General features: G+C 45.2%; 1 protein-coding gene across 1 annotated transcript in view; it reads left to right on the top strand.

The window, feature by feature from the left end:
- Positions 1-25906, top strand: part of PPIE (peptidylprolyl isomerase E) — a 179556-nt gene that overhangs the window by 83960 nt on the left and 69690 nt on the right. Inside the window, exons 5-6 of the mRNA XM_069223416.1 lie at positions 18033-18114; positions 19800-19900. Coding sequence (XP_069079517.1) covers positions 18033-18114; positions 19800-19900 — 183 coding nt within the window. The remainder of the gene's footprint in view (positions 1-18032; positions 18115-19799; positions 19901-25906) is intronic.

Here is a 25906-nt window from a genome sequence, read left to right as displayed (position 1 = left end):
TAGGGTCTATTGGGAAGATGGACTCCTGTACACTGAGGCCAGAGACCCCAAACCTGGTGCCACTAGGAGAGTGGTAGTGCCTCAGCTGTTCAGAGAGTTCATCCTAACATTGGCCCATGACATTCCCCTTGCTGGACATTTGGGACAAACCAAGACGTGGGAGAGGTTAGTCAACCACTTCTACTGGCCCAATATGTCCAACATGGTTAAGGAGTTTTGCCTCTCCTGCCCCACCTGTCAAGCCAGTGGTAAGACAGGTGGGCATCCAAAGGCCCCCCTCATTCCACTTCCAGTGGTGGGGGTGCCCTTTGAAAGAGTGGGTGTGGACATAGTTGGTCCACTAGAACCTCCCACAGCCTCAGGAAATATGTATATCCTGGTAGTAGTGGATCATGCTACCAGGTATCCTGAAGCTATTCCCCTTAGGTCGACTACTGCCCCTGCAGTAGCCAAGGCCCTCATTGGTATCTTTACCAGAGTGGGTTTCCCTAAGGAGGTGGTGTCTGACAGAGGTACCAACTTCATGTCAGCATACCTAAAGCACATGTGGAATGAGTGTGGAGTGACTTATAAATTCACTACACCATACCATCCACAAACTAATGGCTTGGTTGAGAGATTCAACAAGACATTAAAAGGCATGATCATGGGGCTCCCAGAAAAGCTCAAAAGGAGATGGGATGTCCTCTTGCCATGTCTGCTTTTCGCTTACAGAGAGGTGCCACAGAAGGGAGTAGGATTCTCACCCTTTGAACTTCTGTTTGGTCATCCTGTAAGGGGACCACTTGCCCTTGTTAAAGAAGGCTGGGAGAGACCTCTCCATGAGCCTAAACAGGACATAGTGGACTATGTACTTGGCCTTCGCTCTAGAATGGCAGAGTACATGGAAAAGGCAACCAAAAACCTTGAGGCCAGCCAACAGCTCCAGAAGTTTTGGTATGACCAAAAGGCTGCACTGGTTGAGTTCCAACCAGGGCAGAAAGTCTGGGTTCTGGAGCCTGTGGCTCCCAGGGCACTCCAGGACAAATGGAGTGGCCCTTACCCAGTACTAGAAAGGAAGAGTCAGGTCACCTACCTGGTGGACCTGGGCACAAGCAGGAGCCCCAAGAGGGTGATCCATGTGAACCGCCTTAAGCTCTTCCATGACAGGGCTGATGTGAATCTGTTGATGGTAACAGATGAGGATCAGGAGGCAGAGAGTGAACCTCTCCCTGATCTTCTGTCATCAGACCCAAAAGATGGCACAGTAGATGGAGTGATCTACTCAGACACCCTCTCTGGCCAACAGCAAGCTGATTGTAGGAGAGTCCTACAACAGTTTCCTGAACTCTTCTCCTTAACCCCTGGTCAGACACACCTGTGTACCCATGATGTGGACACAGGAGACAGCATGCCTGTCAAGAACAAAATCTTTAGACAGTCTGACCATGTTAAGGAAAGCATCAAGGTGGAAGTCCACAAGATGCTGGAATTGGGAGTAATTGAGCGCTCTGACAGCCCCTGGGCTAGCCCAGTGGTCTTAGTCCCCAAACCTCACACCAAAGATGGAAAGAAAGAGATGAGGTTTTGTGTGGACTACAGAGGGCTCAATTCTGTCACCAAGACAGATGCCCATCCAATTCCAAGAGCTGATGAGCTCATTGATAAATTAGGTGCTGCCAAATTTCTAAGTACCTTTGACTTGACAGCAGGGTACTGGCAAATAAAAATGGCACCTGGAGCAAAAGAAAAGACAGCATTCTCCACACCTGATGGGCATTATCAGTTTACTGTTATGCCCTTTGGTTTAAAGAATGCCCCTGCCACCTTCCAAAGGTTGGTGAATCAAGTCCTTGCTGGCTTGGAGTCCTTTAGCACAGCTTATCTTGATGATATTGCTGTCTTTAGCTCCACCTGGCAGGATCACCTGGTCCACCTGAGGAAGGTTTTGAAGGCTCTGCAATCTGCAGGCCTCTCTATCAAGGCATCCAAATGCCAGATAGGGCAGGGAACTGTGGTTTACTTGGGCCACCTTGTAGGTGGAGGCCAAGTTCAGCCACTCCAACCCAAGATCCAGACTATTCTGGACTGGGTAGCTCCAAAAACCCAGACTCAAGTCAGGGCATTCCTTGGCTTGACTGGGTATTACAGGAGGTTTGTGAAGGGATATGGATCCATTGTGACAGCCCTCACTGAACTCACCTCCAAGAAAATGCCCAAGAAAGTAAACTGGACTGTGGAATGCCAACAGGCCTTTGACACCCTGAAACAGGCAATGTGCTCAGCACCAGTTCTAAAAGCTCCAGATTATTCTAAGCAGTTCATTGTGCAGACTGATGCCTCTGAACATGGGATAGGGGCAGTTTTGTCCCAAACAAATGATGATGGCCTTGACCAGCCTGTTGCTTTCATTAGCAGGAGGTTACTCCCCAGGGAGCAGCGTTGGAGTGCCATTGAGAGGGAGGCCTTTGCTGTGGTTTGGTCCCTGAAGAAGCTGAGACCATACCTCTTTGGGACTCACTTCCTAGTTCAAACTGACCACAGACCTCTCAAATGGCTGATGCAAATGAAAGGTGAAAATCCTAAACTGTTGAGGTGGTCCATCTCCCTACAGGGAATGGACTTTATAGTGGAACACAGACCTGGGACTGCCCATGCCAATGCAGATGGCCTTTCCAGGTTCTTCCACTTAGAAAATGAAGACTCTCTTGGGAAAGGTTAGTCTCATCCTCTTTCGTTTGGGGGGGGGTTGTGTAAGGAAATGCCTCCTTGGCATGGTTGCCCCCTGACTTTTTGCCTTTGCTGATGCTATGTTTACAATTGAAAGTGTGCTGAGGCCTGCTAACCAGGCCCCAGCACCAGTGTTCTTTCCCTAACCTGTACTTTTGTATCCACAATTGGCAGACCCTGGCATCCAGATAAGTCCCTTGTAACTGGTACTTCTAGTACCAAGGGCCCTGATGCCAAGGAAGGTCTCTAAGGGCTGCAGCACGTCTTATGCCACCCTGGAGACCTCTCACTCAGCACAGACACACTGCTTGCCAGCTTGTGTGTGCTAGTGAGGACAAAACGAGTAAGTCGACATGGCACTCCCCTCAGAGTGCCATGCCAGCCTCTCACTGCCTATGCAGTATAGGTAAGACACCCCTCTAGCAGGCCTTACAGCCCTAAGGCAGGGTGCACTATACCATAGGTGAGGGTACCAGTGCATGAGCATGGTACCCCTACAGTGTCTAAACAAAACCTTAGACATTGTAAGTGCAGGGTAGCCATAAGAGTATATGGTCTGGGAGTTTGTCAAACACGAACTCCACAGCACCATAATGGCTACACTGAAAACTGGGAAGTTTGGTATCAAACTTCTCAGCACAATAAATGCACACTGATGCCAGTGTACATTTTATTGTAAAATACACCCCAGAGGGCACCTTAGAGGTGCCCCCTGAAACTTAACCGACTATCTGTGTAGGCTGACTAGTTTTAGCAGCCTGCCACAAACCGAGACATGTTGCTGGCCCCATGGGGAGAGTGCCTTTGTCACTCTGAGGCCAGTAACAAAGCCTGCACTGGGTGGAGATGCTAACACCTCCCCCAGGCAGGAATTGTCACACCTGGCGGTGAGCCTCAAAGGCTCACCTCCTTTGTGCCAACCCAGCAGGACACTCCAGCTAGTGGAGTTGCCCGCCCCCTCCGGCCAGGCCCCACTTTTGGCGGCAAGGCCGGAGAAAATAATGAGAAAAACAAGGAGGAGTCACTGGCCAGTCAGGACAGCCCCTAAGGTGTCCTGAGCTGAGGTGACTCTGACTTTTAGAAATCCTCCATCTTGCAGATGGAGGATTCCCCCAATAGGGTTAGGATTGTGACCCCCTCCCCTTGGGAGGAGGCACAAAGAGGGTGTACCCACCCTCAGGGCTAGTAGCCATTGGCTACTAACCCCCCAGACCTAAACACGCCCTTAAATTTAGTATTTAAGGGCTACCCTGAACCCTAGAAAATTAGATTCCTGCAACTACAAGAAGAAGGACTGCCCAGCTGAAAACCCCTGCAGCGGAAGACCAGAAGACGACAACTGCCTTGGCTCCAGAAACTCACCGGCCTGTCTCCTGCCTTCCAAAGATCCTGCTCCAGCGACGCCTTCCAAAGGGACCAGCGACCTCGACATCCTCTGAGGACTGCCCCTGCTTCGAAAAGACAAGAAACTCCCGAGGACAGCGGACCTGCTCCAAGAAAAGCTGCAACTTTGTTTCCAGCAGCTTTAAAGAACCCTGCAAGCTCCCCGCAAGAAGCGTGAGACTTGCAACACTGCACCCGGCGACCCCGACTCGGCTGGTGGCGATCCAACACCTCAGGAGGGACCCCAGGACTACTCTGATACTGTGAGTACCAAAACCTGTCCCCCCTGAGCCCCCACAGCGCCGCCTGCAGAGGGAAACCCGAGGCTTCCCCTGACCGCGACTCTTTGAACCTAAAGTCCCGACGCCTGGGAGAGACCCTGCACCCGCAGCCCCCAGGACCTGAAGGACCGGACTTTCACTGGAGAAGTGACCCCCAGGAGTCCCTCTCCCTTGCCCAAGTGGAGGTTTCCCCGAGGAATCCCCCCCCTTGCCTGCCTGCAGCGCTGAAGAGATCCCGAGATCTCTCATAGACTAACATTGCGAACCCGACGCTTGTTTCTACACTGCACCCGGCCGCCCCCGTGCTGCTGAGGGTGAGATTTCTGTGTGGGCTTGTGTCCCCCCCGGTGCCCTACAAAACCCCTCTGGTCTGCCCTCCGAAGACGCGGGTACTTACCTGCAGGCAGACCGGAACCGGGGCACCCCCTTCTCTCCATTCTAGCCTATGTGTTTTGGGCACCACTTTGAACTCTGCACCTGACCGGCCCTGAGCTGCTGGTGTGGTGACTTTGGGGTTGCCCTGAACCCCCAACGGTGGGCTACCTTGGACCACGAACTAAGCCCTGTAAGTGTCTTACTTACCTGGTTAACCTAACAAATACTTACCTCCCCTAGGAACTGTGAAAATTGCACTAAGTGTCCACTTTTAAAACAGCTATTTGTGAATAACTTGAAAAGTATACATGCAATTTTGATGATTTGAAGTTCCTAAAGTACTTACCTGCAATACCTTTCGAATGAGATATTACATGTAGAATTTGAACCTGTGGTTCTTAAAATAAACTAAGAAAAGATATTTTTCTATATAAAAACCTATTGGCTAGATTTGTCTCTGAGTGTGTGTACCTCATTTATTGTCTATGTGTATGTACAACAAATGCTTAACACTACTCCTTGGATAAGCCTACTGCTCGACCACACTACCACAAAATAGAGCATTAGTATTATCTATTTTTACCACTATTTTACCTCTAAGGGGAACCCTTGGACTCTGTGCATGCTATTCCTTACTTTGAAATAGCACATACAGAGCCAACTTCCTACATATATATATATATATATATATATATATATATATATATATATATATATATATATATATATATATATATAATATGGATGTAAAGATGTGTGATATATATATATGTGTGTGTTCGGTGGCATGTGTAGCTGCAGATACACATGCTGTGCATATCCTGCCATGCCATCTAGTGTTGAGCTCGGATGTTACAAGTTGTTTTTCTTTGAAGAAGTCTTTTTTTGAGTCACAGGATCGAGTGATTCCTCCTGTCGGTGATAGTGTGCATGGGCATCGACTCCTTTGTTAGATTGTTTTATTTCCGCCGTCGGGTTCGGACGTGTTGCCTCCCTCTCCAAGACTCTTGATTCGGAAACTTTATATTCGCTTTATTATACCGTTGGTATTGTTTCGACCGCGTTTACATCTGCAATCGATCCAATAGTACCGTCAGGATCAAGAAAACGCCCTTTTGGGCGCTTCCACTCTTCTTGGGCCTGTTCAGGCCTACCACGCCATAGCCTGATGGATCGGACTCCATTCCAATTCTGTCCCTGATGCCACACAAAATACCCTTACACTGACCAGCACGTGGTATGTAATCTTTGCCTTACTCCTGAACATCGAGAGGAAGATTGTGAAGCTTGCCATTCCTTTTGGTCGAAAAAGACACTGCGTGACCGAAGAGCAAGAAGACTCGAAATGGCGTAGAAATATACAGAGTCCACCGACACCTTAGAGGAGGAGCAGGCACAGATGGCTGTTTCGATTCAGGATTCCGACTCTGAACCAGGATCAGAAGAAGACAGCCAACCTATCACAGCGGCTCAGCATGTGAGTACACCTGCCCCTACACCCACTTCCCAAAAATCTACCAAGGCCTTGGGTGCATCACTGCTTGAAAGCCATGGTCCCACCTAAAAGAAATTTGTCGGCGACTGGCCCGGTTTGGTGCCGAAAAAGGCCAAGTCACCCTATCAGCAGGCCACGTCTGTTTCGGTGCTGGAGTCAAGCAAAAAGATTAGAAGCTCCACCTCCGAGCCGAGCCAATGCCTACATTCTTCGGAGTCGAAAATACAGCGTCTGGCTTCGGAGCCAAAACCTCGGCTCCTATCTTAGGGACCGAAAAAGCTTAGCACCGTTTCAGAGCTGAAAACATCCTTCTACACAGAAGAGATAGGACTTTCAAGCCGTCTAAAGCATATGCCCAAGACAACTAATGAACAATCCTCTAAGAGCACAAAAACATCAGAATATCAAACAGAGGAATCTGATATCCAACCAGTTTTGGGGGTTATGGACAGTAAACAGAGAAGAATACATATCCATAAAGAAACAGGGAAAATTATTGCTTCTCCACCTCCACAAACCAAAAGGAAGCTGGCATTTCAAGAAACTCTTGATACTGCTCTGCCCCCAGCAAAATATTTTAAAAGAAAGAAGCCACTACCTCTCCACCTTTCTCCACCACATTCGCCACAGCTTTCCTTTTCTCCCCCACCTACTACTCCACCACCACTACCTTCACCATCACTACCTTCACCATCACACTCCCACACCTACTCACAGGGAGATACAGTGGACCCTTGGGACTTGTATGACTCGGACCCTATACCGTCCAATGATCCAGATCTTTATCCCACTAAACCTTCACCACCAGAGGATAGTACAGTTTACACACAAGTCATATCTAGGGCAGCTGCATACCTTGGGGTTCAAAGGCATGCAGAACCATTGGAAGAGGATTTTCTTTTATACATTATCCTCTACCCATACAAGGTACCAGTGCTTATCAATGCTGCCTGGTATGCTTAGACATGCACACTATCTATTCAAAGAACCAGGCAAAGCTAGGGTTCTAACCCCAGGATTTGATTAAAAAATATAAGCCTGCGCCAACAGACCCAGTCTACATTATGCAACAACTGCCACCAGATTCCATTATGGTCAGTGCAGCCAGGAAATGGGCTAATAGCCAGTCTTCGGAGGATACCCCACCTCCTGACAAGGAAAGTAGGAAGTTTGATGCAGCAGATGAAAGGGTATCTACACAAGCAGCTAACCAATGGTGCGTTGCCAATTCCCAAGCCCTGTTAGCAAGGTATGACAGGGCACACTGGGATGAAATGCATGAATTCTTGCAGTATCTACCCAAGGAGCACCAAAAGAGAGTGCAGCAAATTGTTGAAGAGGTACAGGCTATTACTAATAATCAGATTAGATCTGCCCTAGACCCAGCTGACACTGCAGCTAGAAGTATCAACCCTAGCTTAACAATCCGATGACATGCATGGCTAAGGTCCTCAGGTTTTAAACCCGAAATACAGCAGACAGTGCTTAACATGCCTTTCGAAAAACAGCATCTATTCAGACTGGAAGTAGATACCACTATCGAGAAACTCAGAAAGGATTCTGACACTGATAAAGCCATGGGAGCCCTATATACCACACCTTTTCAGGGTTCCTTTCGGAAACAACAGTTTAGGGGTGGCTTCAAACTCCAAACTACAGAGGCTTCCACCCCCATCCAAAACAAATGCAGCAATAGTATTCAAGGGGGTCATTTAGAGGCTCTTACAGAGGGCAAAACTTTAAAGCCAGAGGAAAGTTTAATGCTTCAAAAAGCGCTACCACACTCACAAAACAATGACTTCCTAAACATCCCACGATCCCACACGTCTCCTGTGGGAGGAAGACTGCAACAATTCCACTCTCACTGGCAAAACATCACCACAGATCAGTGCGTACTTTCAATTATCCGGAATGGTTATTGCCTAGAACTCATCTGTATTCCACTAAATATTCCCCCTCGTTCTCACAGACTCTCTCCAGAACACACTGTTCTACTAAAACAAGAGGAACAATCTCTATTACTAAAAGGGGCAATAGAAATGGTTCCAATCTCACAGCAAGGAACAGGAATATATTCACTATATTTCCTTATACCAAAAAAGGATGGTACTGTCACACCCATCCTAGATCTCGGACCTCTAAATCTCTATATCCTGTCGGAACATTTTCACATGGTCACGCTACAGGATGTAATTCCCCTACTACAAAAACACGATTACATGACCGCGTTAGATCTCAAGGACGCCTACTTCCACATTCACATATATCCAGCTCACCGCAAATACTTAAGGTTCGTAATAACAGGCAAACATTACCAATTCAAAGTACTTCCCTTCAGGATAACAACAGCTCCAAGGGTTTTCACAAAATGTCTAGCTGTAGTAGCAGCTTACCTCAGAAGACAACACATACATGTCTTCCCTTATCTAGACAATTGGCTAATAAAATCCAGCAATATTCTACAGTGTCAACAACACACTTAGTGCACAATAAATACCCTACACACATTAGGGTTCACAATCAATAACCAGAAATCTCATCTTCAACCAGCACAGGTTCAACCTTATCTAGGTGCGATTCTGAACACTCGAAAAGCATTAGCCTACCCAAATCCACAGAGGATACAGGCTTTCCAATACCTCATATCACACATCCAGGTCAATCAAACTTACACTCTAAGATTTATCATGAAACTATTGGGAATTATGGCATCATGCATAGCAATAGTACTGCATGCAAGACTAAACATGAGACCACTGTAACAGTGTCTCTCACAACAATGGTCTCAGGCACAGGGTCATTTACAGGATCTAGTGTTGTTAGACCGCCAAACCTACAAATCTCTGCATTGGTGGAATCACAACAACTTAACAAAAGGGCGGCCCTTTCAGGACACAGTGTCACAGACCATAATCATAACAGATGCATCAGTGACAGGTTAAGGAGCTCATCTCAACAACCTAACCATACAAGGGGAATGGGACTCAACACAATTAACTTATCACATAAACCATTTAGAATTGTTAGCTGTGTTCTTGGCAGTCAAAGGATTTCAACCTCAGATCATACATAAGACTGTGTTAATAAGAAAAGACAACAATGTATTATCTGAAAAAACAAGAGGGGACACTTTCATCCCAATTGTTCCTTCTAGCTCAAACAATGTGGAAATGGGTAATTCACAATCAGATTTACTTACTAGTGGAATACATCCCAGGGATACACAACCAGTTAGCAGACCTACTAAGCAGGACGCAGCAACAAATACACGAGTGGGAGATTCACCCACAGATACTTCAACATTACTTTCAAATGTGGGAACACCAGACATAGCCCTTGTCGCAACAAGCGAAAACGCAAAATGCCAGAACTTCGCATCCAGACACCCACACCCTCAGTCCAAAGGCAATGCTCTATGGATCAACTGGTCAGGGATATTTGCTTACTCTTTCCCCCTCTCCCGTTAATTCCATTTCTGGTCAACAAAATGCGTCACACCTCTCTCACCATGATACTCATAGCTCCCACATGGGCACGCCAACACTGGTACAAAACACTCCTGGATCTGTCAGTAGTGCCCCATCACAGACTTCCAAACAGACCAGATCTGTTAACACAGAACAAAGGTCAAATCAGGCATCTCAATCCCAGTGTACTCAACTTAGCGATTTGGCTCCTGAAGTCATAGAGTTTGGATATTTACACCTTCCATTAGAATGCATGGACATTCTAAAACAAACGTGTAAACCATCAACCACACCGTGCTATGCAAATAAGTGGAAACGGTTTGTATACTACTGCCAACCTAAAAATATAGATCCACTTAAAGCATCAATACAAGATATTGTGTGCTATTTGCTTTATTTGCAAAAAGCAAACTTAGTCTTTTCCTCTATTAAAATTAATCTAACAGCCATATCAGCATACCTACAAACCATACAACATACTTCTCTCTTTAGAGTTCCTATCATAAAAGCATTTATGGAAGGACTTAAACGCATTATTCCAACCCGAACTCCACCAGTTCCTGCATGGAATTTTAATATTGTACTCACGAGACTAATGGGACCACCATTCGAACCCATGCACTCCTGTGATATTCAATTTCTCACATGGAAAGTTGCTTTCTTAGTAACAATTAGTTCATTAAGAAGAGTGAGTGAAATTCAGGCATTTACTCTAGAGGAACTGTTTTTCCATGTACACAAACACAAAGTTGTACTTAGGACAAACCCAACATTTTTACCAAAAGTAGTTTCACCTTTTCACATTAATCACTCAGTAGAATTGACAGTCTTCTTTCCACAGCTAGACTCTACTGCTGAACGAGCTGTGCATACTTTTGACCTTAAAAGAGCTCTAATATACTACGTTGACAGAACAAAAGATTTTAGGAAAACTAAACAACCTTTTATTGCTTTCCAAAAACCACATAAAGGTAATCCCATTCCAAAACAAGGATTAGCTAGATGGGTTGTGAAATGTATTCAAACATGTTACATTAAAGCAAAAAGGCAACTATTAATTACTCGTAAAGCACATTCTACTAGGAAAAAGGGTGCCTCTATGGCATTCTTAGGGAACATACCAATGGCAGACATATGCAAAGCTGCTACATGATCCACACCTCATACATTCACAAAGCATTACTGTGTGGATGTTTTATCAAATCAACAAGCCGATGTTGGACAAGCAGTGCTAAAAACACTATTTCAGATCACTTCAACCCCTACAGGCTAGCACCCGCTTTATTGGGAGGAGAACTGCTTGTTAGTCTATGCACAGCATGTGTATCTGCAGCTGTACATGGCACTGAATAGAAAATGTCACTTACCCAGTGTACATCTGTTCGTGGCATGTAGTGCTGCAGATTCACATGCTCCCTCGCGCCTCCCCGGGAGCCTGTAGTCGTTATATATATATATATATATATATATATAAATATATATATTTGCATGGACATCATATTTACTTATTACATGTAGTTGTTCATGCACATTCTTTCACTCTCTCACTCCTTCCTATACCCTTCTGCGGGAAAACAATCTAATAAAGGAGTCAATGCCCATGCACTATCACTGAGAGGAGTCACTTGATCCCGTGACTCGAAAAAAGACTTCTTCGGAGAAAAACAACTTGTAACACTCCGAGCCCAACACTAGGTGGCAGGAAATGCACAGCATGTGAATCTGCAGAACTACATGCCACGAACAGATGTACACTGGGTAAGTGACATTTTCCATACACATATATATTTTATATATATATATATATATGTATATATTTCTTTTTATCACTGAAAAAAACAAAGGTTACAGGGACGTTATAGTTAGATTCTGATTTTACTCTTACAAAACCATAAATTCAGCAGTTATAGTTAGTTATTTCAAGTAACTATAACTTGCGCCCTAGGGTAACTGCAACTCGCACCCTCACCTATGGAAACATGGTCCTAACTATAACTACCGACTGCCAGTAGGTGATATATATACACACACACCCCTATTCAAGTACTTTGCACATTTTTTATGATATAGCAGAGAAACATTGTTTTCTTACATCATGTGATGGAAAGTTCAGTAATCTGCGGAAAGCCACAAACTTCCTTCCACCTGGCATTCCCCCAAGTCTCCCAATAAAAATGGTACCTCACTTGTTTGGGTAGACCTAGTGCCTGCGATAGGAAATGGCCGCAGCACATTTTTCCACCAAAAACTCACCCTCTTTTTTCCAATGTGGGTAGCTCTGGTTTTTGGACCCTAGATCAGCCGGCGTCTAGAGAAACCTTTATTTTTGGAACAAATCACCACAAAATACTAGAAGCGCAACCCACCATTAGAAGGTAAGTAATACACTAAATATATACAATGGTAATCAGAAACAGGCATAGAAAAGGTTAGAAAACAGCGCAAATAGCAATAACCAATAGTGTCCCTAGGGGGAGCACAAACCATATACTAAAAAAATGGAATGCGAATAAGGTACCCCCACCTAGGTAAGTAAAACGTGTAGAAGGGAGCTGGGGGTATCAGAAACCTACAAAGTTAAGTAAAACAGTATCCCCCCTGTGAGCAGGAAAGCAGGAGTAAAACACAGAATTTTCCCCAAACCACCCAAAAGAAGGAAAAGAAGAAAAAGAAGACACCCAGACAAGACTGCAACAAAACCAGTGGTGTATTCCTGAAGAAAGAAGACCTGTGGAGAGAGGGGACCAAGTCCAAGAGTCACAGTGTGGTTCAGGAGGAGTAGAGGCTACTACCTACCCAGTTGTGGATGCAGGAGTTGGTCGACGGCAATGAAGAACAGGTCAGCACTGCAACCCTGGCGCCGGAGAAGAGTTCCTGATGGATGCAGATGAAGTCCCACGCTGGAAGGAAGATTGCAGATGGGTGTTGGTGTAGGAATTCCACCAACAAACCTTGGCAAATGCAAACTCGTGGTTAGTGGAAAAGAGGTTGTAGACTTCTGAGGATGCACGGCCAGGGAAATGTTGCAAAGCTGGCAGGAGATATGGAAACAAAGTTGCAGAAGAGTCTTCTTCGTTGTAGCAGCGTTTGTCGGTTCCTGGAGGGTCAAGTCGCAGTTACAGTGGCCAGAAGTCAAAGCAGAGGTTGCAGAGGAGCCCTGCTGGAGTCTTGCAAGCCGAATCTGAGGACCTACCAAAGAGAGAGACCCTAAATAGCCCTGAAAAGGGGATTGGTCACCTAACCAGGTAAGCACCTATCAGGAGGGGGCTCTGAAGACACCTCCCTGGCCTGGCCACTCAGATGCTCCCAGAGTCCCTGCCAACCTTGGAAATAAATGGCAGAACCCAGGGACCCTCTGGAGGAGCTCTGGGCACCACCCCTGGGGTGGTGATGGACAGGGGAGTGGTCACTCCCCTTTCCATTGTCCAGTTTCGCGCCAGAGCATGGACTTGGGGGGGTCCCTGAACCGGTGTGGACTGGTTTATGCACAGAGGGCACCAAATGGGCCCTTCAAAGCAAACTATGCTACTCCTCCCAAGCCAGTCACACCTATTTCCAAAGAGAGAGGGTGTTACCTCCCACTCCTAAAGAAAATCATTTGTTCTGCCTTCCTGGGCTTGATCTGATCAAGCAGCAGGAGGGCAGAAACCTGTCTGAGGAGTGGCAGCAGCTGGGCTGCCTGGAAAACCCTGTAAGACTGGTGGATGCAATGCTGGGGGTCCTCTAAGGAGCCCCCAGAGTGCATGGAATCATACTTCCAATACTTGCAACAGTATTGGGGTATGATTCCGACATGTTTGATACCAAACATGCCCAGGTTCGGCGTTACCATTATGTACCTGCACATTAGTAGTGACCTATGTCCAGTACACACGTAATGGTGTCCCCACACTCACAAAGTTTAGGAAAATGTATCTGGAGTTTGTGGGGGCACCTCTGCTAGTGCAGGGGTGCCCTCACTCACAGGTACCTGCACCCTGCCCTCTGGGCTGAGAGGGCCTACTATAGGGGTGACTTACAGTGACCTGATGCAGAGACCTGTAGTGAAAACTGGTGCATGAACCTGTTTCATGTAGACTGCAATGGCAGGCCTGAAAAACCCTTTGCATGGGCTCCCTATGGGTGGCAGAATAACTGCTGCAGCCCATAGGGATCCCCTGGAACCCTAATGCCCTGGGTACCTAGGTACCATATACTAGGGACCTACATGGGGGGGACCAGTGTGCCAATTGTGGGAAGAAAAAGTTACCAGCAACCAAATTTAGAGGAGAGAGCACAGTCACTGGGGTCCTGATTTGCAGGATCTCAGTGAACGCAGTCATACACACTGCCAACCAGTCAAAAAGTGGGGGTCACCAAGCTTGAAAGAGGCTACTTTCCTACACAAACCATTTTGGGCAGCCACTCACCGCTACATATTCCCCCTCCACCCCCCCCAAAAAAAAAAACTTGTGTGCCTAGGAGCTTTTTGCGCCCCAAACCCCCTGGGGGTAGATATGGGCTTTTTTTCCGCAGGGGAGACAGATCGGGGTTTATAACACTATTGCCCCCATCTACCCCCGATGGTGGGGGGGGGCTCAGAAAGACTGAATCTGGTTAAAATGTGTGGGGGAGACAAAAGCCCTTGCCAATAGGGCTGCTCCTGCCTCCCTGGTGGGTAGTGGAGAGGATCCCTGCTTGTGGACTGCCCTCCTGCACCCCCCTACCCCCAGCCCCAGCAGCAAGATTCTCCTCTTTCCAATGGTACCTCTCCTGTTTGCCTGGACTGAGAGAGCCACAATCGGCTCATTTCACTTTGTTTTCAGTGAAATTATGTCAGTGCGTCATTTCACTGAAAACCAAAAAAACAATGCTGGGGAAACTATTCCCCAGCTCCCAAAGCTGTTTTTTAGCAGAAGGAAATCCTACTGGTGCCCACGCCAGAAGGATTTCCTGTGCCTTGTGAGTGGACGGCTGCCAGCTGTCCGATGCACTCGAGCATCGCTGCGTCAGACGCCTCCCAGCCGTCGAAGCACGCAAAAGGTTCAAGTGAATTGCCGCTTGGTATCGCTATGAACATTGTAAACACAAATCTATCTTCTTTGGGTTTACTCTTTAATTCCTTTATCTGTTTCATGTTACATCTCCAAAAAGTCGACCGAATATTCACAACTGAGGCAGCACCTGTGTTTTGTAAGCATGTACGAAATTTAGATTAAGCTGGCGTAATTTGAATTTATATTATTTGCAAAATCACAGAATTATGCAATTACACCACTTATAATTTTCCAGGGTGTTTTTTACATGCCTACATCTTTGGCACCGCTTGACGAATCTTCACAAATATTTCCCCAAAAAATTGACAGTCACGTGAGCTGCTGTCTGGAAAGTTTTGGGGGTGATCTGTCAAGCGGGGGCCGAGATAAAGCGAGGGTCAAAACTAGACCATTTCCAATTTTTATTCCCATAGGAAATTTTGAACAGCGATTGTGCCAGAACCACTGGATGGAATTATATCAAATTTGGCAGAAAGGTAGCTCATGGTCTAGAAAGTGCCCTTTTTGTTGTATGGTGTCAATTCGTTCAGTAGTTTATGAGAAATTAAAGCAAATCCAAATTTGTATATATAACGCCGCAAAGGATTTGCGACCCCTGCTCGAATTCTCGCACCACAAGCAATACTGGGATTTGTTGACTGCAAACTGTTCAAAGAGTTGCTGCCACCAGTGTGTTAATCAGGGCCCAGTCCCAGGCTATGGAAATAAAAGCTGATAATAGTAGAAGGGGTCAGGTTAGAGTACTCTGACCCCATGGGGGCTAATAAATTGTGTGTGAGGCCACAGTTGTTAGGTTTAAAGAGATTAAAATCCTTTTTTTGGCTGCAAACGCGGAGTTGCGGTGATCAGTGTGGCCCCGTTTAAAGCCGTAACAGAGTCGCGGCCTGCTTAGGCACTAATGCACCCACTGACAGACCTGCTCAGACACTGATACACCCACTTACAGACCCACTCAGACACTCACACGTCCTCTCGCAGACCCACTCAGACACTGACACACACACTCATGCACCCACTCTCAGACCCACTCATGCACCCACTCTCAGACCCACTCATGCACCCACTCACAGACCCAGACACTTGACACACCTACTCACAGGCCTATTCAGAGACTCATACACCCACTCACAGACTCACTGAGATACTCATGCAACGGCTTACAGATCCACTCAAACTCACGCACCCACTCACAGACCCACTCAGAGACTCATACACCCAGTCATAGACCCACTCTTGCACCCACTCACAGAGCCACTCAGAGACTTGTGCACTCACTCACACACCCATTAAGAGACTCATGCTCCCAGTCAGAGACCCACTCGGACACTCATGTCCCCACTCATAGATCTACTCAGGCACTCATGCACCCACTCACAGATCCAGTCAGGTACTCCTGCACCCTCTCAGGCTCTCAGGCACCCACTCACAGACCTACTAAGAGACTCACGTACCCATTCACAGACCCACTGAGGGACTCACGCACCCACTCAGGTACTCATGCACTCACTCATAGACCCACTCAGAGACCAACACATCCACTCAGACACTCGTGCACCCATTCACGGACCCACTCAGACACTCATGCAACCACTCACAGACCCACTCATGCACTCACTCACAGACCCACTCAGAGATTCAGTCACCTACTCATAGATCCATTTAAAGATTCATGCATCCACTCAAATATGCACTAAAAAAATCACGCACCCACTCAGGCATCCACTTGCAGATCCACTCAGACACTGACACACGCACTCACAGACCCACTCCGATACCTATGCACTCACAGATCCACTCAGACACTCATGCACCCACTCACAGACACACTCAGACACTCATTCACCATCTCAAAGACCCAGTCAGAAACTTACCCATTCAAACACTCACACATCCACTCAAAGATCCAGTCAGACACTCACCCCACTCTGAGACTTGTGCACTCACTCACAGACCCACTCAGACACACACACTCACTCTCATACCCACTTATAGAACTATGCACCCACTCAGACACTAACGCACTGACTCACAGATCCACTGAGACACTCACACATAGACAGAGCCATTCAGAGACTCATGCACACACGGACAGTCACACTCAGAGACTCCCTCACCCACTCACAGACACATTTAGACATCCATGCAGCCACTCTCAGATCCAGACACTCAGTCACCCACTCATAGACCCACTCATACAGCCACTCTCAGACCCTGTCAGACATAGTGAGGCATCCATATACGTGCTGTATTGGTTGGCCACAAAACCAAAGATTACAGGGACGTTATAGTTAGGAAATCGAATGAAAAAAAAACATAGAAATTTACTTAAAAAATGAAAGGTTACAGGGGCGTTCTAGTTAGGCTCCTATTTTAAACATACGAAAACATAGAAATTCACCAGTTATAGATAGTTATCTGAAGTAACTATAACCCATGCCTTAAGTTAACTATAACTGGCGCCCTCCCCATGCACTGCTATACCCCACAAATGATGGCACTCATGACACCTTTGATAACATCATTGATAATATCAATGTAATATTTGCAGTACAATTTTTGACGAAAAAACTGCATGGCGAGGGCACAAGTTATAGTTACTTGAGATAACTAACTATAACTGGTGAATTTCTATTGTTTTGTAGGTTTAAAATGTGAGCCTAGCAATAGCATCCCTGTAACCTTTGTTTTTTTAAGTAAGCATATATATAGATTATTTTTTGGGGGTACTAAATGCGCCCTCATATCAAAAATTGGTGTGATTTTTCTCTAAAATACAGTGCTAAATAACAGATTAGCATTTCACTTAATTGCACGTAGTTTCCCTTACATTTTGCATAATTACACAACAGCAAAATCCATGATTTTATCATCCCCTATTTCTTTTATCAAGGAAGATTTTTATTAAATAGTTATTTCGATATTCTGGTTTTTAATCTTATAGTAGAACTACCAGATGCAATTTGTTGCTACTGATAATTATATTTTACGGTCTTCAGTAAGCTTATTTGTGAGACAGCTATGCATATTGAAGCTCTTGGAACCAACTCCAATGTTGGTCAGCAGGTTAATATGCACATTTTATTCTTTATATGAGCAATTTTCTAAGACTTGTTGCTCTTTAGTGACAGATACATATCTATTTCTAGACCTTTATCTGCTGTGCTCACAAAATTCTCTAGATTTGTATTTTGAAATATACAAACTTATTGACATCTGTGCATTGAATCCTGAGACATATATTCATTCTCTTCCTCCCTTAATGCCCCCTCATGGTCTTTGTTCCCAGAATGAGTCTGAGCTGTTTGGAAGGACAATCCGTGTCAACATGGCCAAGCCGATGAGGATTAAAGAGGGATCGTCCAGAGCAGGTGAGTGGCATTGAACATGGTCCTGAGTATTGAAAGGCTTCAGAAAGACCCTCCTATGGGAGGTGGGGATGAGCATCCTTGGAACGTGTGTTTATAGGCTGTCTGTGGCGGCAGAAGCCTTGAAAAGTGTATGTTATCTGATGCTGAAAGGTGAAGTCAAGGTAGTCCTTAAACAGGAGCTTGATGAGCAACATTAGGTTAATTTCACATGATCAGTCACAGGTAAATGGGAAGGGGTAGTTGATATTGAAGGCAGTTAAAGGAAGTCTGTGACAAAGGTGGCATTCTCTAATAATTGAAGAACCAAAATATTTAGAGAGTATATGTAAAGTAAAGATGAGCTCTACAGTAAAGGGGAATTGGTTGGGAATGGACGGTAGGGGAATGAGTGGAAGAAGAAATGGAATGGTGAACATGAGTAGAAAATGGGTGGAAGGGGATGTAGGATAGTTGACTAGGAAAGGCAGTTTGGATAGTACATGTGATTGGGTGAGTATGTACATAGGAGGTGTGTGGTCTTAGAGACTTACTGGGGGATGGTTTAAATATGATAGTAAAATGAGCATCAGTAAGCAAATGGATGGAAATAGTTGTAGGATGGCGATTCTGAAAAGCTTAAATGTGGAATGGGATCTTAGAGGATTGAAAGATTGTACTCGGGCATGGAATGCTATGACACTTGCTTGGAGAGGAGTTTAAGAGGACACAAATCAGAAGCTGTGATTTTTTTGTTTTTCTACTTGATCCATCAGAGACTTATAACTCAGTCAACCATGAGCTCTGATTTCTACTTATGATATTGCCTAGGCGTAAGTTGTAAGGAAACATATACATTTTTGTAACAGAAGAAATTTAATTCTCCTGGCTGGATTATTTCAGAGTGCCTCCTCTTTCCGTGTGACGGTTTGCATCAGGGCTCAATCATACCATCAGCATGGAGAAGGAAAGTGAATGTTAACAGCTAACTAGGGCATCTGTACTCCAGTATGCTTGTGACATTATTTTTACCCAAAGGTGTTGTTTGTTGAGGATTTTCTACTGCTCTGGCAGCATTCTCGGCATTAATAGAGATTTTAATGGCAGCTAAACTCAAAACATTGCTTATTCTCTCATCCAATGGGAGGATTAGCCCTAAGCATTAATTACGGCCCTCTGCCACATTAGATGATGTGTTTTCCCAAACGTTTGATGTCCTCTGTAAACTACTTTAGGTTTGTTAGTTTCTCAATTATGTCTTAAGTCACATTTTATCAAAAAGGTGTAGGTGAGCAACTATTAATTGAAGATGAATGTTCAAATATTTTTATAGGCCTCACATTTTCAATTGACTTTTCTTGGTGTTTTCACCTCGTAATCTAGGCAGTGCTGTAGTAAATGATTGGCAAAGTATGTGTTGATTCCAGTGAAGTCTGTTTTCTATCCTTGCACCAATGAGGCTACGAAGGGGGTAACAAATGTGATTTTATGAGCAAGAAGGAATAGCATGAGACTTCCTAGGATATAGAAGTGAGTACTTCATGTTTTATTAGCATGCACCTGGGTAAGCCATGAATGGGAGGGCGGGTAGATTTGGAGAGGATCATCATTGGGAATGGCCATGGAGTTGTGACTGCCAGACAGCATTTTGGTCTCCATTTTCTCCTGACCCTATCCTCACTTACCCTCTTCTGACCTTTTTTTTTTAGTTTGGTCTGATGATGATTGGTTGAAAAAGTTCTCTGGCAAAACCTTGGAGGAGAATGCACAGGAAGAAGGGGCAGCACCACCAAAGCCGGTTACACAAGAGGTAGGCAGAGATTCTTGGTGTGATTTTACAATGCTTGCTGGCCAAGCATTTATGCTTCAATGTACATTGAGGTTGTGTTACTCTTTCTACCACACTCCCAGGTTCATTTATGTTTATGAAAATGTAACCCATACAAAAGTTGCAAACAAACAGAATCTGTTATAAAGGTCTGAGTCCTTCAGACTGGATGAATGTGTGAATGAATTTGGAAGTCTAGTGCTAAGGGACAGAGAAGGCTCCACATAGCAGTGGAGGATCCGTTTGTGATGGTAAATGAAAGATCTTTATAGCATGGAGGAGCTTCACTGTAGGGTCAGACAAAAGGTTTGCCTAACACTGGGAGCAACATACTAAAGTTAACAAAATGTGATGTATGGAATGCTTGAAATAATCTCAGCCACTAATAATTACTCAGGGTGCATCCCAGGCCATTATTATTTTGCATACCATGCCACCTCAGTTTGGACCCAGCTATATGCTAATCAGTCTTGACCCTTCTCCAATGTAAACCATCCAGCCTGAACTGCCAAGCTAGGCCCTCCTGCAACCTGGAACACAAGTAACCCAAGTCCGGTTTTGCCTTTGTTATAGGCTCATCAGCCTGATATAGCTTTGTTCCAGTGGCACATTGTGCACAGGACCCACAACTGGGCATACCCGCCCTATTTAGGGTGACATACTAAAGTATACAAAAGGTGATGGATGGAATGCTTGAATTAATCTCAGCCACTAATAATTACTCGGGCTGCACCCCAGTCCATCGTTATTTTGCACATCATGCCACCTCAGTTTGGATCCAGGTATATGCAGTTCTGTCTTGACCCTGCTCTGATGGGAATAGTCCAGTCCGAACTGAAAATCCAGGTTTTCCCTGAATGTGAAAACAAACAACTTGTGGCCAGTTTCGCCCTTGTTATGGGTTCATCAGCCAGGTATAGCTTGGTTCCAATGACTATGTGTGTACAAGGACCCATGTCTGGGCGTACCTGTCCCACTTAATAAAGCATGCAAAAAGTGAAGGGTGGAATGCTTGAATTGATCTCAACCACTGACAATTATACTCAGGGTCACATCCCAGTTCATTGTTTTGTTGCACACCATGCCACCTCAGTCTGGACCCAGCTGTATGCCATTCAGTCATTCCATCCATCACTTTTTGTACAATGGGAGCCAGCCAAATAGTGAAGAACTCTACATGGTACGGGGGGACTTTAATAATGGGTAGGTTAAATAGGACATTTAAAAATATGATATACAGAAAGCCCAAGTTCCAACCTCTGTTTTGTAGCTCTCTGGCACTAGGGGCCAGATGTACTAATCAGTTTTGCCCATTCTGTGTCTATGGGAAAATGTGTTAGTACATATGGCCCTAGGTTATTTCATTCTGGTTAAAATTGAGCTCTGTGGCTTATATTGTCCAGTGGGAGTTGTTTTGGGTTAACTTAGGTCTTTTTTCAAAGAGTTTGCATACTTTTGTTGATAGAATATGGGGGTGATTGATGGCAGATAGGGATTCTGCTACCTAGGTTTTACTTGAAAGTAGTCTCCCAAGGATGCTCATTGTCATCAATAAAAATAAATACTGGATTAAAACATGTAATGCTTAAACCCTATAACCCACACACAAAAGCCGACTGACCAGCCTCAAGAAATAGAATTGGGTGCTTCTGATTGTGTCCTGGGGAATCCAGTCTCCAGACACCCATGCTTAGTGTATGGCACAATCTAGTTTACCAGAGTCCATGGTCGTGTTCAGGGTTTAAATGGACTATATCTTTGGGGACATTGGTAGAGTAGTGGGCAAGTTCCAACCTCATGTCCCTTAGGTGCCTTTTAATTGTAGAAGTCGGTATATCAATTCTTCAGGGTACAGTCAAGATTTCCCACTGGCTGCGGTGAGTCACTGGAATACGCAGACCAACTAAAGGTTCCCACTTCTGGCTCATGAAGTGGATGAATCTGGTCCTCGGCCTCTCTGTTGACCCTCCTGGTCCAGTCGATAAAGATGAACCAAGCACTGACTGGACAGGCCCTAAACTATATCACTGTGATGGCCAAATATGGACTAATAGAACCAATTAGAGGGGCTGCAGTTTTAAAAGACTAAGTCCTCTTCCAGTCATGGGCAGGGGCTTTCCCAGAGGAGAGCAGGTAGGCAGTCTGTGCATAGGGGTGTAAAGGTAAAAAAAGCCTCCGCTGCTAATTATAAACCTACTTCTACACCACGACTCACCACACAAACTGGAGTGAGAGAGCAGCAACTACTCGCACACAGAATGGGTTCAATTTATGTGTCCCCTGGCACCAGAGATACTCTGACAGAGATGAAAATTAGTGTTGATGAAAGGAAGAATCTCCATTGGGCTTGCATGATTGTCAGGCTCACCGAGGGAACACTACACAGGGTTATCCTTAACCACACTAAGGCAGGATAGCACAGCTTAACCCAAGCAATGCAGAGGAATTCAGTCCCTACAACCTCTCTTTATTTTACCAAGCAACGCTGCATTCCTTGCTCTTGGTCAGTTCAGCACTCAGTCATATAAGCATCGACATTAAGGGAATGTAGCCCCCGTTGGTAGAGAAGTCTGATAACTCTACTCTTATTTTTACTCCAAGGCACAAAAGAAGGTGCTGAATCTTCCATTAACAGGAATGAGCTTTCTACATGGTTTAATAATGATAATTTGATAAAGTGCAGCTTTATACCAGTGAATCTTTGCCTGTCAGATTATGAGCCTTCCTGTAAACCATGGCATGCTTACAATGTCTCAAAGACTGATGATCCCATTACCCCTCTCCCCAGGATTTTCAAGATTTACTAACTGTATTTAGGATTGCTCCTCCAGCAATCACATGAGCAAACACCCAAAATCTGCTAAGGCATTCTTCACTTCTGGCTCCACCACCAAATGTTGGGCAGTGAATTAACTGCTGTCAGCGCACACCAGAAGTCTGTAACCGCTATGCTGTGCGACCAGTTACCATTTTGTTTCTGTCTTTGGGTGAACATCACTTTGAACCCTTGGGCGCTGTGTGTGCTGGGTCAGGGTTTCAGAGTCCCATGGCCATCTCCTACAAACCCATTTCATATGCACACTCCCCGCCCTATCTTTCTTGAGCATCGTGCTTCTCCAGAGCTGCTGTCTAATACTGAAGCTCCTGGAATTAGCAGCAGTCATGCTGTGGTGCTTCTGTGAGCTGTCATTCAGGGATTGCACTTCCATTTCTTTGGGGTAGTCAAGAGCAATCGGTGTTTCCAACCCATTCTTGACTTCCATGTTTCTTCCTTAACTAATCTTTCAAGATGGTTCCTTTGATTCAGATCCTATTAGTCCTGCACAGAGGGTTTATGCAAGATATTTCACCTGTCCCTTTTCTTTTCACAAATTGTTCCTCGGGTGATCAAAGAATTTCAGTAACTTACGCTTTATGAGAGAGTGCAACATCTAGCTGTATTTCGCAAAGTTTATTAGCACTTGCCTTTTGTGGGGAAAAGAGCTTCTAAATCCCCGCTAGTGATGGTTCTAAAATCCCTCCTAGGGATGGAATTAGGTGCATTCAACATAATGCTAAATTGATTGCAGCCAAAATTAAGTTACTCTCTGTGTGGACATTAAAGACTACTTTAAGGTATCCGATCCTGATCAGATGCTCATTTTGACTAGGCAGTTGGTAAGATTTTGAGTGTTTGGTCAGTGGCCTATCATGCAGGATTTTCAAATGCTTTGAAATCTTACTGTAAGTCTGGATGATGATAATCTGGATCTAGTAATTAAATGAAGTTGCTTGACGTTTGTGGGGAAAAAATCTTCTAAAACCTCCACCTAGTGCTGGGTAGACTGCTGTACTTTGGGTGATATACTGTTTGTGGAAGCACTCTTCCAGAAGTCCTTCATATCCAGGCTTTAAGTTGGAGTGAGTAGCATTCAATGCAATGCTTAGTTGGTTGCAGCCAATTAAGTGACTCTCTGTATGGACGTTAAAGACTACTTTCAGTTATCTGATCCTGAGCGGATGCTTATTTCGGTTAAGCAGTTGGTCAGATTTTGAGTGTTTGGTCAGTGGCCTATCATACAGGATTTTCAAATGCTTACTACATGTCTGAAAGATGAGAATTTGGATCTAGCAAACAAATGAAGTTACTTACTATACTGATCTAGTGTTTATGATGGATACTTCTAACTAACAGGCACCAAACTGGATCTGGCATACGGCGTCTTGCAGCCAATCTCCAGACTCTGGTGCGCCTTAAAGCTTCATGGGCCTCCAGTCAGATCACTGCTGTTGGGTCCTCCCCCACACTGGTTCTTGTTGCAGTGATGCTGATATTGACTCCAACTGCGCTGATAGAAGACCCTGTGCCAACTCCCATTTCAGACCCCAAATCAATCTTAGCCCAAGCTTGAATGATGTTGCGCTATGAAAACACAAAAGTGCAACTAGTTATAGCGCCTGACTTGAGCCCGAAGCCTTTACCATGACAGAACTATCATGAAGAGGCTCCATTGTCTTTGGCTCTGATTCTTACAACATAAAGGAACTACATAGGCTTCCTCAGAAAACTAATTAGGACGGTTATGGGCTTTTGCCCTTCATTATACTGTTGATGCGCTATAAAATGCCAGTGGGCTAGAGATCTTTCTGAAATGGAACTTGACTCACCACACAAGACCACCAGGTAGACAGTCAGCTCTTATTAGCTTATTATTGGCCTCACATCAGCACACTACATGAGTGAAATGCAGGCAGGCGATGTCAATTCAATTACTCTACACCACCTCCTTTCCAGACAAGTTGGTACTAAGAACTAGGAAGGCTTTCTTGCCTTAACCATGATATTTTTATTTATTTATAAGAGTTTTCTATAGCGCTAGCAAGACCGAGAGGGTAACAGAGCGCTTTACAGCAGAACAGGAAATAAACATAAGAATAAACATAAGAGACACACAAGTCAAAAGTCATTATGTACAATGAGGGTACATATGGGTTCTCAAGAATAGAAGGGTGGCAATTTGAGGAAGGGGGGGAGGAGAGGGAGAGACCCTTATTAATGAGAGGGGTGATTTAGGAGGAATTCTTTGAGTAGTTTCTTGAAGGTCATGTGGGAGGTGTTAGATCTGATGTGGATGGGTAAGGAATTCCATATTCTCGGAGCGTTGTTGGAGAAGGAGCATGATCGAGTTTTTTGCTTGTTGGTTTTCGGAAGGAGGAGGAGGAGAGAGTTTGTGCTTCTCAAAGATCTGGTTTGACCAGCTTTCACTAGCTTGTTAGCGAGGTATTCAGGTTTCCCAGTGTGAAGGGCTTTGTGTGTCAGGCAGGCAGTGCGGAACAGGCAGCGGGCCTCAATCGAGAGCCAGTTCAGGGTCTTCCGGGCTGGGGAGATGTGGTCAAATTTTTTAGTTCCTGTCACTAGTCTAGCTGCTGCATGAAGAGTGGACCTCATAGGGGCGAGTCGGGATTTGGCCGTGCCAGTGAGGATAGAGATCCCATAGTCTAGTCTTGAGAGTGCCAGTGCTTGAGTGGCCTGTTTGAGGTCGTCTTGGGGTATGAAGGATTTGATTTTGTGAAGAAGTTTAAGGCTGCGGAAGGCATTATTAGCGTTTGACTTAATATGGTCCTGCAAGGTCAGGTTGGAGTCCAGAGAGATTCCCAGGGATTTGACCGTGGTAGATGGGGAGAGAGTACATTTGAGGGCGTCAATAGATTTTAGCCATTCTTGCAGTTGAGGAAGCTGGTTAGATTTCGAGAGGAGGAGTATTTCCATCTTGTCATGATTGAGTTTGAGGTGGTTATGTGAGAGCCAGCAAAGGGCTTCTTTAAGGGTTTTGTTCAGACGGTGGATGTCATCTAAGGAAGATAGTTAAATATAGAGTTGCGTGTCATCAGCATAGAGGTGGAAGGGGATATTAGCTCGAGTGAGGATAGTGGTAAGAGGGTCCATGTAGATGTTGAAGAGGGATGGAGAGAGGACAGAACCCTGGGGGACCCCTCTGGTGATGGGGG

The sequence above is a fragment of the Pleurodeles waltl genome, chromosome 3_1 (assembly GCF_031143425.1).
Source record: "Pleurodeles waltl isolate 20211129_DDA chromosome 3_1, aPleWal1.hap1.20221129, whole genome shotgun sequence".
Taxonomy (NCBI): Eukaryota; Metazoa; Chordata; class Amphibia; order Caudata; family Salamandridae; genus Pleurodeles; species Pleurodeles waltl.
This window is presented reverse-complemented; position numbering and strand designations above follow the sequence as displayed.